A 16,255-nucleotide genomic window follows, 5' to 3' on the forward strand; every position below is an offset into this window, starting at 1 on the left:
CTCTTGGAAGTGGTCACTGTTATCAGTCCCTCCAGTGCTGGGGCAGCTGCTGCAGCCACAAGGTGCAAACTCTCGGTGTTTCCCAGGTCCCAGTCCAGAGCAGGCTCGAGTAGTTCCAAAAAAGGGAAAGGAAAAACAGTCCAGGGAAAAATTCTGACGGCTTAGCTAAACTAACTAATGAGCAGAAGCAAAAAGCGAGAGCAAAGCGAGAAGCCGGGCAAAAGGCAAAAGCAGCACTATGTACTGTCCCTCTGTGTCCCACCAGCCATGGGTGAGCAGACTGATAAGAAACCAAAAAAAGCTTTCACTCTTCAGAGTCAGTCTTGAAGGCACAGAACATAATATCCAGCATAAACAGAGCACACGAATGGGGATGCAAGCATCATAACGTCATCCTGGGACAGTGGGCTACAGCTGTGGAAAGCAGGTGAACAGCACTGAAAGCAATGAGCCATGGAGTGCCCAGGTGCACTGAGCAATCACCAAAGGGAACGGAGGGCACACAGGTGCAATGCATGAACAATCAGGGGTATAAAAGGTTGGGCTAAAGAAAAAGAAGGGCAGATGCTTCCAGCCTTCTGATGTGATGTTATTCTGTATGGGCAGATACCTGAAGCCTTCTGATGTGGTATGGTGTTACTCTGTATGGCTTGGAGCTTTCTGACATTGTATGATGATACCCTGTGTATCGTGGCTATTTCAACTGCGATGTATGCTGTGACAGGAGTGACCTGTGTGCTTCCAAACAACACATGTAGTTATCAAACAGGAATGACTCGACCAAGCATTTTTTATCCTCCATCCTAATGTTGTGCAGTGTCCGAGTCCTCTTAGTTTGGGTGCTTTGTTGTTTGTGGTTTTGCCTTTTTTTGTTCTTTTTCTAAAATTTTCTTCCCTTATTGTTGAAGATGGTTTTTTTATTTTTTAATACAGAAATAGGCCATCTTTAACCAGATGCTTGCTTTCTCTTATGATTTTACTAAGTGATTTTTGTATAGTAACTGCCTTGGTGTCACCTTACATCAGGAGAGTCTGTTGAGTAAGACGTTTTTTATCTTAATATATATTGATTGATAAAAATGTATGATTATTAACTATTGCCAGTAAAAAGTGACTTGTGCTGAATTAATGGAAAGTATAGAAGGGAAGGAGAAAAAGAAATCCCATTTTTTTTAATTTCCGGGCAAGATTCCTGAGGACAATGTCCTTATTACAAAACAATGGTTTTCACTCTTTGGTCGTCATATGATATTAGTATTTAGAAGCTCTTGTGGGTAGATAACCACCGCAACATGAACTCTTGGTGTGAAGGTATGCCAAAAATACTGGATTAAAAAGTAATACCAATTGAAAATTGCTAACTGTATTAGCAAAACATTTTCTAGAGTATCTTGCTATCAGAAAATACTTTCAAAAGGATGAATCTTGGAAGGAATTCAGGGGAGGAACATGAATGTTCCCGAGGTTGTTATACAAAACTTATAAACTGAAGATTAAAGAGCTCAACCTGTTCAGTTGATGAAAAAGAGGTTGAGGGCAGACTTAATCACTCTGCATGCATATGGAACATATATCCCAGCCTGTGGTAGCTTTCAACCTTACAACAAAATCATAAGCAAAATACAGGATGCACTCAATCTTGAAGTGAAAAAAACCATAATTAAATATTGTAACAATTAATCACAGATAAGACAAGGTTCATAATTTCTAGGTTCTAGATGACACCTAATTTATTATGTTCATTAACTTTACTACATATTTTGTGCAGCAGTCACATTTATGAAGATGATTAAAAAGCTGTACTTTGCTTATAATTTGCTATAGAGAAAAATATGTACATGCTAGGTGTGACCTTTGGTCTATTAATGCAATTTTGTGGATAGTTTCAAACCATAGATTTGCATCAGTTGTATGTAAGTGTTGCTGCTGAGCATAGCTACATCAGAGTATTTAGTCTCATTCATTTTTGTATTGGGCTTTCACTTATTTTGGTGCATAAATTAAATTTCTGCAGTGAATAATCATCCTCGTGGTTCTTGACTGTATATCTGCTCAGGAATTACAGCTTTAACTTGACTTGAAAAGAAGGCTACTGCTTTATATGGATGAATTTGCATGTATAGGTTGATATGTCTGCACCTGAAGATTTAGACAAAAGGCAGATCTCTGTATTTTGCAATCAAAAAAGATGGTTGTAGGGGTTTGCATAAATCTACTGGTAGGGATGTATTCTGTCAAATTGTACATTTTCAAAAAACAGATCTAAGCCATTTTAATAAATGCTGATTCATTTTTGTATCTTCTGCATTTATGTAATGAAAATGTAAGACAAAATGGAAGAAACTGACATGGTTTTGAGCAGCTGTAGCTGTACTTGATCAAATACAGATGTGAAAAAAGGCCTTTTGATGAGGCTGCATTCTTTGAAGTAAAACAGCAGGTGATCAATAGCTGTTAAAGATAGCAATATCTCAATACCACACACAGATACTGTGAAAATGTGTGCTAGTGTATCTAGACTTTTTTCACCATCCTTTCTCTCTCAGGAAACCACTATAGCATTTAATAGAGTAATAATCTTTTGTCGTAATTTTCAATCAGTCTCAGAGTTCTGTAGTAGAAATATAACCCTCCATTAAATTCTAAATGTTTGGATTAATTTCAACAACACACTGTGGTGTTTTCTAGAAACCTGTTTGGATTTAATGTTTAAATCATCTGTAGGATTTAACTGTCAGGATCATAATGCAGGCCATAAAACTTGGAAGAAAAAGAAATAAAAAGGCTTCTTTGAGCTTAATGCAGAACATTTAGTTCAGAGCAATACATGTTCCTTTTCCACATAAAGCAAAAAAAAAAAATTGTTATCCCATTTACACACTAAACCTTTTGTGGAATAAAGATATTAGCCACAGGGAGGTGCAAGTCAAAGGACATCTATTCCATCTGTTACTCAGCAGCACTAACTCCTGTCAGTATCAGCTTTCCACAAGAGGAAATTATCTCTACTTGAAGCTGATGTGTTTTCCAATTTGGTGCACCAGTACTGAATAACCAGAGACACCTGATTGAATGGATAACCTCAGGAATGATTTTATTTTTTAATTGAATGAGGTTAAGATCATGTTGAACGAGACTAATAATAGCTACAACTGTACTGTTGGAACAATGTTCAAAGTAGTTGTCTTGTCAGTTATAATAAGATAAGAATCACCTGGTCTGTGAGAACTAAAGGAAAGAGACAAACTTGTGAGAGTGGGTATGAACTTGGGTCTGTGTAATGGTTTTTCTTAAGCAGTTTTGATTTATTTATAAAATAGAGAAAAAATTGTCAAAACATCCCAACTATCTTTTGGTAAATTTTTAAAATTACATATATACTCATGTAAACAACTGCACACACAAAATACAATGTAAAGCATCCTGACAGCAGTGTGACTTCGGGATGCAGCAGAGTGGAGAGGACAGAAGCCTAGGAAAGGAGCTGAGAGAGGGCAGAGAGCTCTGAGGAAAAAATGTAACTAAAAGGCTGACGAACAGAAAAGGCCAGAAGAGAATTTATGTTGTGTTTTAAGTGACCAATCATGTTTTCATGCCTTTTTTAAAGTATCATAACAACACTATATTTTGAGCCCACCAGGAGAGGGACTATGTTAGACCTGTTGTTTGCAAATAGAGATGGGCTGCTGGGAGATGTGGTGGTTGGAGGCTTCTTGGGGCATAGTGATCATGAAATTAGAGAGTTCTCAATATTCGTTGAAATCAGGAGGAGCATCAATGAGACTTTGACATTGGGCTTCTGGAGGGCAGACTCTGGCCTATTTAGGAGTCTTATTTAGAGTTCCTTGGGAAGCAGCCCTTAAAAACAAAGGAGTCTAGGAATGGTGGGCGTGCCTCAAAACAGAGATCTTGAGGGCACAGGAACAGCCTGTCCCTGTGTACTGAAAGACAAGGTGATGAGGCAAATGTCCAGCCTGGATGGGCAAGGAGGTTTTGAAGGAACTCAGGAATAAAAAGAGGAAGTATCATCTTTGGAAGGAGTGGTGACAAAAAAATGTCATGTAGGAAGTTGCTAGTAATTTTTGGGGGCTTTTCCTCAAAAGAAATAAGAATTTGGTGGTTTTAAGTAAAGTCTAATTTGTGTCCCAACTAAAGAATAAATTACATGATTATATAAAGCTAGAGTCCTTTTTAAATCAATGCATTTGATTTATTATGTGAGCAAGATACTAAAATTAGTTTGTCTAGTGAGTGATGCAAGTAAAAATAGGCTGGTTTTGTTCTCAGAGGTAGTCACAGCACTGACGTCCAGGATCAGCATGTGATTAATTTAGATAGTTTTTGCAAATATATGTATATTCTGGCTCTCAGTGCTGTTAATCATGTGCCATTCTCAGCATGGTGAGGTTTCTTTATTATGATAAAATTTTAAAAAATGGCACTGAGAAAAGGCTAGTGGAGGTGCAGAAGGCCTGGACTCAACATGTCTAACTGTGATCAACATCTATCCCTATGTCATTCCTGACACATATTTGTTGTATCTGTTCTTAAGCCTCCGGTAGTGGGGACTCCTGCACACTGGTTCTCATGTAGTCTGTTCCAGAGTTTTCTAAACCTTTTCATTACGATGCTTTGCTTTGTGCCTCATTTAAGTAGCTTTTTCTTCTACGTTTCCCCCTTCAATTCCCATTTTCTGTCCAGTATACCATAAACTTAGCAACCAGATTTTCTTCCCTACTGAGCAGTAGACTTCTAGCATTTTGATTGTTTGCAGAAATGGATCATCTAGCATACTCTGGCCAACCTGTTACTGTGTTACCACCCTCATCATAAAATATTTCTTCCTCATATCTATTCTGAATATACCTTTGTTTAGTTTAAAACCATTACCTGTTTTCCTGTTGCTACAGCTCATGCTTAAAAGTCTGTCCCAAATTTGATTATCATTTCCTTGATAAGCCATCACTTGTATAGATAGGAGAAATCAATTCATCTGATCTGTCATTTTTCAGTTGGATTTTCTTAACTAGTCATTCTTCCAGTTCTCCACTGAACTATTTTCAATTCTTTTATTAAAGATGAGCAGTAACTCTGAAGAATTAGAGTTATTATAATAATCTTTCAGGACTTTGTGATTGAGCAATAAAATAGTAGATGAAAATCAGCATAGATTTGTCTTAAGTGAAAGACACTGGGGAAAAAAACAAACCCTAAGTTCACATTCAAAATAATTGACTATGAGCTTGCCATTCCATTTGATGTTGAAGACCTCGGGATATGAGGAGAAAACATTGGCTCAATTTGCAGCAGTTATCAATAAAGCAGAAGCTATAGTGGTTTAGGAGGGATAGAGGACAAAGCAGAAATCATGCTGTCATGACCCTGCATTTGGAACTATCTTATCTCTTCCATAACGATATAGCATAATGGACAAGATTCAGAGAAAGTCAGGAAAATACTGACGAATGGTTGGGAAAGGATTACAGGCAGAACAGACAGACAAAATAGTGTAGGACTGTTCAGCTTCATGAAGGGGGATAACAGACTTCTAAAGAACATGTGTCACAGATAGGGACTGACCACTGTCCTCACCAGAGCAGAACTAAACACATCAAATGAAACTGTCAGGTTTAAACCAAATTAAAAGAGTGGAAAGCTGGAGAGGGACTTGTTACAAAGGCAGGTAGTGAAAGGGAAGGGGTAGTGGCTTCAAAGTGACAGTGGGCTTAGATTGAGTATTTTAGAATAAATTTTAGACATTAGGTTTATAAAAAAGTCTTTACTGTGAGTGTGGTGAGGTGCTGGAACATGTTACCCAGAGAAGCCATAGATGCCCCATCCCTGGAAATATTTGGGGACAGGATAAATGGGACTTCAAGCATTCTGGTCTAGTGCAAGGTGTCCTTGCCCATGGTGGGAGGTTGAGACTAGATGACCTCTTAAAATTTTTGCAACCCAACCATTCTCTGATTCTTGATATAGCAAGTTAAGATTGTACCAAAGATGTGGATCTTTCACAAGGTTAGTGGTGTGTATTTATTACTGAATACAAGATGAGATGGGAAAGAAGGGCAGAGAATCACTAAAGTTAATTAAACACATACTTGTTGATGAAGAGAGGAAGTATTGAATAACTAATGTCTGAATTCTGGAGGAGTTTCTGGGGAAAGACATGTTTGTCATGGTCTATAGTTATTTGCTTTTGCAATTGTTGGAGCCAATCTAAGAGATAGATGCAGCTATAGTAAAATAATTTTATATTCCGCCTTAATTTTTATATGTATTCTAGTTATTTTTTCTATCTTTATCACCCTTTCTTTGCCTTAAAGAAGTGTAAGGACACAGTATGTTTTTGTGGCACATGTTGATTTACATACAATCAGAGAGCCTATCTATGTGGAAACAGCTAGCCTTTTTCATATACTTTTCAGTCCACGACAATAAATCAATACCATGTCAATTACCTGCGTACCTGATTTTAGTCAAATGAAAGGTCTAGTCTTACTCTATGACTGGAATCAATTATTATACCTATTTTACATCATGTGCACCTGGCGCTGCAGCTGTGTTAGAAATATAAATTATCTTTGATGCTTCACATCAATTTAAGATTACACATTAAGAATTCTGAGGTTAAACATTTTTATTGTCTATTATTTTGTCCTGAATTTACATAGTACAGTAGAAATGAAATGGAGAGTCAGTATATTTATTATTGATGGAACAAGTAGTTTCCATCTCCTTTAAATTTATAGAAAACATAGTAAGCCTAACAGATATTTTTTTATTGTGACTACTTTACATCAATAAAACTGCAATTTAAGAGCTAGTCCTTATCAAAAAGAAATTTTACTAAATTTGCAGAAGAGGGTGCTTTTCACACAACAGTTCATGGTATACAAATATTGTGCAGGTCTTATCCATTTCCTCCTTACTAGATGAGTCAATGAGACAAAAGTGCTTTCATTATTGTTTTTGAAAGGATCAATTGAGGTAGAGAAGGACCAACTTTTCTTTTGTCCCTGCTTTAAGTGGGAATTTTAGACTAATCAATCTCAAGAGGTTCCTGTCTATTTGTCTGGAGTTTTTGACATTCTCTGATTAAGGAAGATCAGGAGCTGCATTTTTCTAATCCTTATTTAGTGCTTGAGTTTAGGCCGTTCTTTGTTACTCTCATTTAGTATTTTCATAGAAAATAATCTGTATTGTTTGTTCAAAAGTTCATAGGAAATAAGTGCCATGTCAGAAAAGAACTATACCTATGACTTCACGGAATAGTGACAAAAATCAAACAAATTGAAACGAGATGTGTTCGGATTGTTTTAAACCTTAAATGTTAATGTTTTTTTTTAAATTATTCTCTTTTAAATTAGTAAGATCTATATGTGCGCATTTATTTGGTGACAATTGGCAAGATTTTTGTTTCTTTATTGCTTTAACTTTTTCCTCACCTTAGAAGGTACTGCTTGTTTTGGGAGATGAAACGTGTTAATTAATTATAATCAATAGTTATGTTCATCTACAAAGCTCAGAAAATTTCCTAATTTATTGTGGGATAAATGATGTAAAATTGTTGTTCTTCTTCCACAGGGTGCAAGAGTACAAAACACAGCCAAGAATTTAGGAGTGAGGGATCGAACGCCGCAGTCTGTGCCAAGGTGACTGACTCTTTGTGTCCTAGACCATGGTTTTGTCTACTTTGTGCCAAATTCAGTCCTAGCTGCTCAAAAGCTAACAGTAAACATTGACTCTATTTTTGCTCTAGATGGTAAGATTTGGCTCTTAATGTACATAAAGTCAGTGGCATTATTAGCCATACAATTTTACTTCAAGTGATTAGTTGCAGAAGTCCAGGCTATGTAGCACTTCAAAACATGCCCATTTTTAAAAAATGAATCTTAGTTCATGTTAATTATGAAACTTACTGGAATAAGTCCTTCATCACTTCTAATATTTAGTGGGTTTGGGTAAATACTCTTAACTAGACCCATAACCCCATTTCAATGAAATGCTGTACTGCGGTATCCCAGCAAAATCGTGTTCTAGTTGCATTTGGGAATGATGTAGTCTTTCTTTGTCTCTTTTTGAAACATGCTTTACAATGAAAAATGGGTTATTCTATATTTATCCAGCTTTTTAATGTTGTGATGGATTGCAGGTGCTGGAAATATTTCTTTAAAAACATAATACTTGTAAATAAAAATAACCAAGCAATTCTTAATTTGATCTTAAAATAGTTCAGTTAATCCAGAACTAATTTAAACTGGGTTTTACTGACTTAAACATAATGGTTTTGTTGACTAATGAGAGCACATTGAAAATAAAATACATGTAAAAAAGTATATGTAAAATACATTACAGATCCACTGTGGTATAAAATTTCCTTAAGGAAACAGGGAACTAGTAAAACCTGATAGAGGTGAGTGTGTGAATTTGATTAGGTTAGAGGCAGTCCAGGACCAAAGATCCCTGATCATCTGTTTTGCCTTGTGGGAATCCATGGCAATAAAGTAGCATTTTGTTACATTAAAAGCAATTAAAGCATTAGTGGGTGAAGACTTTTCATATTTTGAACAGTATGATTTGGGCCTTAAATGAACTCCTTAATGACATGATTCTGGAGATAGCCAAAGAATTCTTGCAACACAAAATTTTTCCATCCTAACATGACAGAATGTTTATCTAGATTCAGAGTTTTTGTGATAAAGGAAAAATCTAAGTTCTCAAAAATTGAAACTTAGCAATAAGAATTTTTTGCAATGCCTCTTTCCAGCTGAAGCTCCCCAAATGTAGCACTAAAATGCTGAAGAAGAATGATGAGAACATAGAATAGACACATGTACCTGGCATACTTGCCAGTGGGCAACAATAGCAATGTCACAGGAATATCCCAGACCTCCGTGGTCAGGGCATTAGATGCACAAGTCAGGGTGCTTTTGATATATAGCTAAACAATACTATGGCTTCTGAGTTCTCTACTTTGAAAGCAATTTTATATTTGGTTTCAATTAACATCACTCAACAGCGTTCTCTTGTCTGCAACTGCCATTGTTTCTGTTTGCCAGCTGATGTTTATACCATCTCTCAAATAGTTGTTCCATATATATTGACCCAGAACAGGCTATTTCTGCTCTATAGCAACTTCAGATCCTTAGAGATTGATGCAGCCTTATTATTAGTTTGCTTCACAGTTCCTTTATATCACATGCTCTGAAGACAATCTTAGTGATTAGTGCTATAACCTGAAGAATACACATACCCCAGTACTTGGGGCTGAAGTTTTCTGCACTTTGTTCCATAGAAATTAAATATTGCTAAAACATCATCAAGTATTAACCCCATTGCAGTTACTCTAGATAAGATTTTGACTGTAATTTTATCTGTCTTCTGCCAACTTTGAATATTACTGCTTTATTATGCCAGCAGAATCAAATAATTCAACCCCTGTTTATTCTTCTCTGCATCCTTGTCTCTATAAAGGTCAGACCTTATCCTCTCATCAGTATAAAAATATGAGATATAAGATATGAGATATATGTGTCTTGCCTTATATATAGCTCCCAACAGATGTTTTGGTATCTGCACCACGTGACCTTAAATGATTGTGTTTCTGAATCTGCCATACGATTATGTGGAAGAGCCCAATGATCTTCAGAACACATAATGGTGGAGATTTCTCTTTGTTATTCCTGCAATAATACATTTTCCCAGAGGAATATGTGTCACCTCCAAATGAGATCATGTCTATGGCTGGTTCTAAGTGCTATGGTTTCAGAGGAGATACTGTATGCTGGAGTACAGAAAAAGGGTGTGAGGTCAGAATGATTGCCTTTTATTTTCAGTATTTTTGTTGTTAGGGTAAAGTTTCAAACACCTGTTAATAACCAAGTCCTTTCAAAAGGGGTTAATAGAAGTCCAAAAACCTTTATAAAAGCAGTGGCTATTTCAGTCTGTACTGGGGTAATAATTTGAACTTAATCTTACTGCTGTTCAGAGTTCATCCATGAAGAAGCAGAGGGAGAGAGAATTTAAAATCTGCATGCTAGTGTCACATGTCTGACACCTGTCTAAGGTGCTTCAAACAGCACCAGTTCTTCAGGGAAATATTTTTAGAGAGCTTTGACTGGGCCAAGACAAAACAGAAATGGAGGCAATTGCATTCACCAAGCAGCTCTTCCAATTGAGAAATCCAGGGCAACAACTGCTAATAGGATTAATGAAGGCATTTTCAGTGCCGAAATATGAAAATTTTCTGTATTGACATGTGTTTATAAGACTGCTTATAGATATGTGTTTTAATGATTCCACTTTCAATGTAAACTAAGATGATTTTATTAGTTTTACCTTGATGGTATTAAACTGAATTCATGCCTTTTGTTTTGTAGTGCAGAAAGATGTAGCTTTAGTTTGTGTTCCTTAAATCTACTAATTTTAATAATGACCAAGTTCTCAGAATAATAATTGTTTTGTTTGTTTGTCATTGTCAGATTATACAAGCTGTGCCAGCCACCACCACCTGTTGGAGAAGAATGAGATCTGCTTCAGAAAACAACCCAGTAATGGCCTTTAGGATACTGGGATTATATGACAAAAATCCAAATGCACTATAGCAGTATGTCCCTGCAGCTTTGATAAATCAGAAAAAAAAAAAAAATCTTTTACTCAGGACAAAGGAAGAAATACCCTAAATATTACCTACTGGCATTGAAAGAGGTCTTCCCAAAAGCATTTCTGAAATCTGTGCACTCCAGCCTTACACTCATAGGACAGTACTCTTCCTTGGGAATTTAACACTGGAATCAGATTAATTTGATGTGTCTTGTTCAGCCACGTGATAGGTATAGCCAGCAGCTCGAAAAGAAAGTGTTGGTCAGAGGGAATGTCTTCACTTGTACACTGTGCCCAATGTGATCTTGTGGAAGCCTAGATAAACTAGGCTTGATAATGAGCATGCACTTCATATGGGACCCTTTGCACTTGAGAAAGCTTTTTTCCTGTCACCATCATAAATTCTTGGAATGTTAACGTTACTGTTTCAAGAATGTAATGTGAGGTTTAAAGATGGAATGCTCATTTCAGAATTGTGTTTAATGGCTGCAGGCAGCTGCTATGGCTGTGTGCTTGTAATCAGTAAACTCAGCCATGTCTGAAGCAGTGCTTGTCACACTGCTTTGGAAGGAGGACCTACATGGCATTAGGAGTGCCTGATGGTGTGGCATATAAGCTAAAGTTCTGCCCTTTTGCAGCTGCCATTATAATGAAGGAGAAGGATGAGTCTGATCTTCGTCCATTGTTAGGCTGAGTTTCAGACTCTAATACATGTTTTACATTATTACGTCTCTGCATTTCAGAGTTTTCTAGAGTTGTGTATTTTCTTCTAGAGTACTACACTAACAAATCTACATAAGGCAGAGATGAGTCAGTATTGTCAAACTGGAAATGACTGGTTCAAGTTTAAGCATAGTTTGGGATTTTGATGTTTTATGCTACCATTTTTCCACGTTTTGTCAGAATTGTTTTGTATAGCATCTCAGTTCTTTGGAGTGGTAATTGTTATAGATTTATTTTGAATTGTTCTAACTATTTAGAGAGCCCAGGGAGAATTTATCTGCATTTGGCTGTTCTTTTGGCCAAAGAATTATCATTTTCAAATGCCCCCAAATGAGGATTTATATATGAGCACATTAAAAGAAGAACTGTATTCTGAAATAGTTCTACTTGTAGCAGTAGCAATGTATTCCATTAAGGCAAGACACATACTGTCCGAATAAAATTTATTTTTTGTACGACAGCGGCCTGTAGTTATGCTGTAGCAGTCAAACCTCACAACATGATTTTTGCATATGATCTAAATATTTATGAATCTATCAATCTACAGTGAAATAAGTGAGAATTCAAAAGGAATTGTACTCTTGAAGAGAGTGGGGTTTTTAGAGGATATTTAGGGAACTTGTTACTTTTCTCCAAAGGAGGAATTAGAGCTCCTACCTTTTTTCAGTGTTCTAAATGTTTTTACACAGACCTTAACTTTTCAAAGAAAATAAATATTTTTATATATCCATAGATATACATGTCTGTGCATGTATGTACATTTCAACTTGTATATATTTATGCAGTCATATCAATTACTGGTCCTACCATAAAAAGAGAATGTTTGCCTTAAAATATGACAAAGGCATGCAGTAATGAACACTCCAGTAACAATTTCACCTTTGTGCTTTAAGGTTTACTCTCTTTCATAGTTATTGGAAGCTATTGAAACATGATCTTTTTGATTAAAATACTTAATACACAAAATCAAAATTTAAAAAAAAACAAAAAGTAAATTACTTTTAAAGGCTTTTGTCTAGCATGACCTCATGCTTACCCATAATGTTTTCTGTAATTGCTGTTCTAGTCAGGATCTCATACTTTCAGATGTGTTTCATTCAGAGCAGCAATATTGGCTGTAGTAATTCCGGCTCCAGGCAAAAGCACCAGTAATTTCTGTTTCTTCTTGTTCAGACATCAGAAGTCCAGGGAAGCCATAAGCACCCCAAGCCAAGGGTGTGCTGCTGTCAGCCCAGCTCTGAGCTCACATCTTCCTGGGAGGTTTCCCCACACGAGGTTTGATTTACTATGAGGGAGTCAGCTGTTGGCTGCATGGAGCTGCTGAGCCTGTATACAATAAAATAACCTAGAGGACAAAATCTGTTGCATTTTTGTACATGCATTTTTGTAACTAGCAATTACTTTTTTTTTATAGCATTGAATATGGTAGGCGTGTAAATGCTCCAAAATAGTCTCCCTGTGTAATATGATAATTCCCTGTTTCATTTTTTTTGTTGAAATAATGGGATAATATACATTTGTAAGGGACAAATAATTATAAGCCAGTCACTGGACAAAATTTTTTAGCTGTTGTTTCATGAGTGTGCATCAGAAATCTTGACCTCTTATTTTGGTCAATTTATATCTAGCTTTTGGTCCTTTATTCTTTTTTTCCCCCTCTAGAGACAGTTTTCAAAAACCTATTAAGCATTATGAGCTTTATTGGTGACCCATACTGCAAAGTGTCTATTTAGCCTGGTATTAAAGAAGCTGAGAAACTTGAGCCCTGGTTTTCTGGGATTACAGATAACACATAAAAATATGATTCCACAGTAACACACAGAATCAGTTAGGTTGGAAAAGATCTCTGGGATCCTTGACTCTAACTTATAGATCAAGTCCAACCTATTTTCAGAGGAAATGGGGCCTAAATGGCCCCCTTGCTGTCTTTTAAAAAGTGGGGACCTGATTTCTCAAAATGTTCTTCAATGGCCTGTATGAAGCATTGTGTAGTATTCAGATTGCTTTTCTTGCCCCTCTGCTTTCAGAGCACACTTCACATTCTGTCATTCTAATGACTTCTAATAACATTAAATGGACTTTATTGCCCATTCTTAAAATATAAATTTACATTTTTTCATTGTTAAAGTTGTTTATCTTGTTTGGTATATGTATAGGATGTATTTATTCCTTATACAAGATGCACTGGCAGAGTAAAAAAAAATATCCATTCTCATCACAGTATGTTTATCCTCTTATAAATTTTTAAACTCACAGGTGACAAGAAGAAATGACCAAGAGTGATGATTTACAAGAATTGTATCATATCACCTATAACTTCTTTAACTTCTTAAATCTTTGCTTTGACAGAAACAGGTTATATAGCCTTTCTTTTTTTTTTTTTTTTTTTTGCAACAATGTGTTGTACTGTATTTTTTACTTTTTCCCCCAAGGAAAGTGTAATTCTTCTGGGAATAAATTCAAGGATCTAGAGGCATACATAACCAAATACTGCCATGCTTCAATGCTAGCCTGGGAGGGGAGGGTTACAGGCCCAGGAACAGCTGAGTTGCCATAGCATCCATGCTTGGAGAAAACACAGATTTTAAGTAGAGCAGAGGATGTTTGGCCTGTCTTTGTAACCATCATGTATGAATAACAGGATGTTAAACAGTTTTTAGTCAGAAATGGCCATTGATTCACTCTAGTTCCCCAAATTAGTTATTTTTAATAGCTACTTTCCTTGTAGATTGTAAATGTAAATAAATATAAAAATGTATATAGTCCAGTTTTTCAATATCAAACTTTGTGTTTAGAGATCCATTTTAAAGCAAATATTCCTGCTGTCAGCTGAAGCAACCAACTAATTCCATGTCTACTGAGACAGCTGGAATCCTTAGTGGCTTTTTGGGTAGATTTCACTGGGTTTTAGCAAATGCATCAGGTTTTTGAATTGGTTTGTATTTGTTTATTTTAATGCAGTCAGTAGTGGTCAGAATTCCTCTTCTACTGGTTTAGAGCCAAGACAATTAAACTTCAGTCAACAAGGATTTACAGTAGTCATATTAATTTCATTTGTTAGACTCCTTTAATGGAAAAAAGTTAACTGCTTTTATTGATCTGTTTTTAGCCAGAGAAATTCACAAGCAAACATGTTTTATTAATTGTCAGATGTAGTGTGTGTGTATGTATATATATATATATATATATGTATATGTATTTAAGACAATTGCCTGAATGTGAGTATCCACATCATGGTTAAGCATGATGCTCAAAAAAGGAAAGTGTCTTTCATTTCATTTAAATGAGAAAATCAGTAACTGTAGTATATTTCTACATATTGTTCCATACTCTTTATTTTACAGCTCCTTCATGGATATGTCTTCCAGCATTTTCCGCATATTTTGTGCCATTTGTGTTTAACAGTATGAAAAGATAATGCATTGCCTTATGTATTTTATCTCTGTACTTGATAAATGCAGTTAGTGCTTTTCTAATTGTACTCCAACAGTACTCTGGCATTGGTAAATTAGATGTGCAGTACATACCTGACTCAGGATACCTGGATTTTTCATCATTAGGTTTTGAAGTATAAAAAGATATTGGACTCATATTTTTGTATGCTGACAATTGTGTAGGAGTTTTTTTTTATATACTGTATATATCAACCAAGTTTTCCTAAAGAAATTTTATTATTATGAATGTTTCCCTTTTCCTGCTAGATGTGGGTATATGGTTTCTTGTTATGTATGTATAAATGAAGATACAGCACGCACAGTCATGCAGATGTTAACACTAGGGAGAAATTTCAGATTGTCCAGTGGCTAATCAAGCTTTTTTTTTTCATGTTCTTTTCTAAAAATATAGATCTCCATGCTAGAAGTCTACTTTAGAAATAACTTCTACTTCAGTTTGAAAGTTCAATAGAGTGCTCAAAGTAGTTGGGACATTTCTGCAAGTACTTAGATTTGGACTTCCATGGGAATACCCAAAACATCTTCTGTATGTGTATGTGTGTCCTATCTGCAGTACCATATGCCAGATTTAAAAGTCTAAGCAGCCTTATTAACTTCTTTACACTCTGTATATAGTGTATGTATTTGGTTATACTTGTGTTACACTTTTAAAATGAACCTAATTTCTGCATTGAGTATTGCACACATTTTTCAAATTATGAATATATTTTGTAACATCTCCTTAAGCACAAGAGACCGTTTGAAATATTATGAGAAAGAGACTGCTTTGAAATAGTATGTTTAAGTACAGCCATACACAGAATGTTTCAGTCAGCTTTTGTTTGAAAACAATCAATCTAGCAGTTCTGTGGGTAGTTGAGTTTGTTGGAAGTAACTTTTGGAATTAAAGTTCTTGGAACATGGATTTAAATTACTTTTTCCTTTATTTTGTAAAGTGCCTCTGTAGCATACTTTGAATCAGTTACTATTATGGATATGGATAAAACTAACACTGTGTACTTTTAGATCTATGGTTTATTTTTTTAGTTACATAGTAAAGACTGGAATGGTAACAATGTATTACAAAATGTCAGAGAGCAATAAAACCATTCATAATGTGGCCACTGCAAACCTCTTTATTTGAAAGCAATAAGTCATTCGGGAGGGAGGGGCTTGAGAGCTTTTAGCCCTTTCTGTGTCCCTGCCTAGGAATTCTGCTGCAGGAGAACAGAAATTAAATTTCTAGAAATAAACGTTTATAATAAGAATCTCTTCTGCAAACCCAGGTCCAACCTAGACTCATTGCTAGTAATTGAAATATATCTTTATAACCATTGGAAAACTAAACCCTGCATGAGCAGTAGCCCATGGCTTTGGGCAGCTGTACTTTGTGAAGCCTGGAAGAGACACAGACATGGAAATTGCTTTTTTGGCCCTGTGGTGCCATCACTGGTCCACAAAGCTCTGGAATATTCACCACTTCTGCACTT

The 16,255-nt window shown here is 35.9% G+C and overlaps 1 protein-coding gene across 2 annotated transcripts in view; it reads left to right on the forward strand.

Moving 5' to 3' along the window:
• The window catches only part of PREX2 (phosphatidylinositol-3,4,5-trisphosphate dependent Rac exchange factor 2), a 170,199-nt gene extending 154,303 nt beyond the window's left edge, over positions 1 to 15,896 (forward strand). For both annotated transcript variants that reach the window (XM_059861805.1, XM_059861795.1), the window contains 2 exons: positions 7,591 to 7,658; positions 10,488 to 15,896. In XM_059861805.1, the coding sequence (XP_059717788.1) occupies positions 7,591 to 7,658; positions 10,488 to 10,533 (114 nt within the window). In that variant the 3' untranslated portion in view covers positions 10,534 to 15,896. The remainder of the gene's footprint in view (positions 1 to 7,590; positions 7,659 to 10,487) is intronic.
• Positions 15,897 to 16,255: the final 359 nt, after the last annotated feature.

This window comes from Haemorhous mexicanus, chromosome 1 (genome assembly GCF_027477595.1).
Source record: "Haemorhous mexicanus isolate bHaeMex1 chromosome 1, bHaeMex1.pri, whole genome shotgun sequence".
Taxonomy (NCBI): Eukaryota; Metazoa; Chordata; class Aves; order Passeriformes; family Fringillidae; genus Haemorhous; species Haemorhous mexicanus.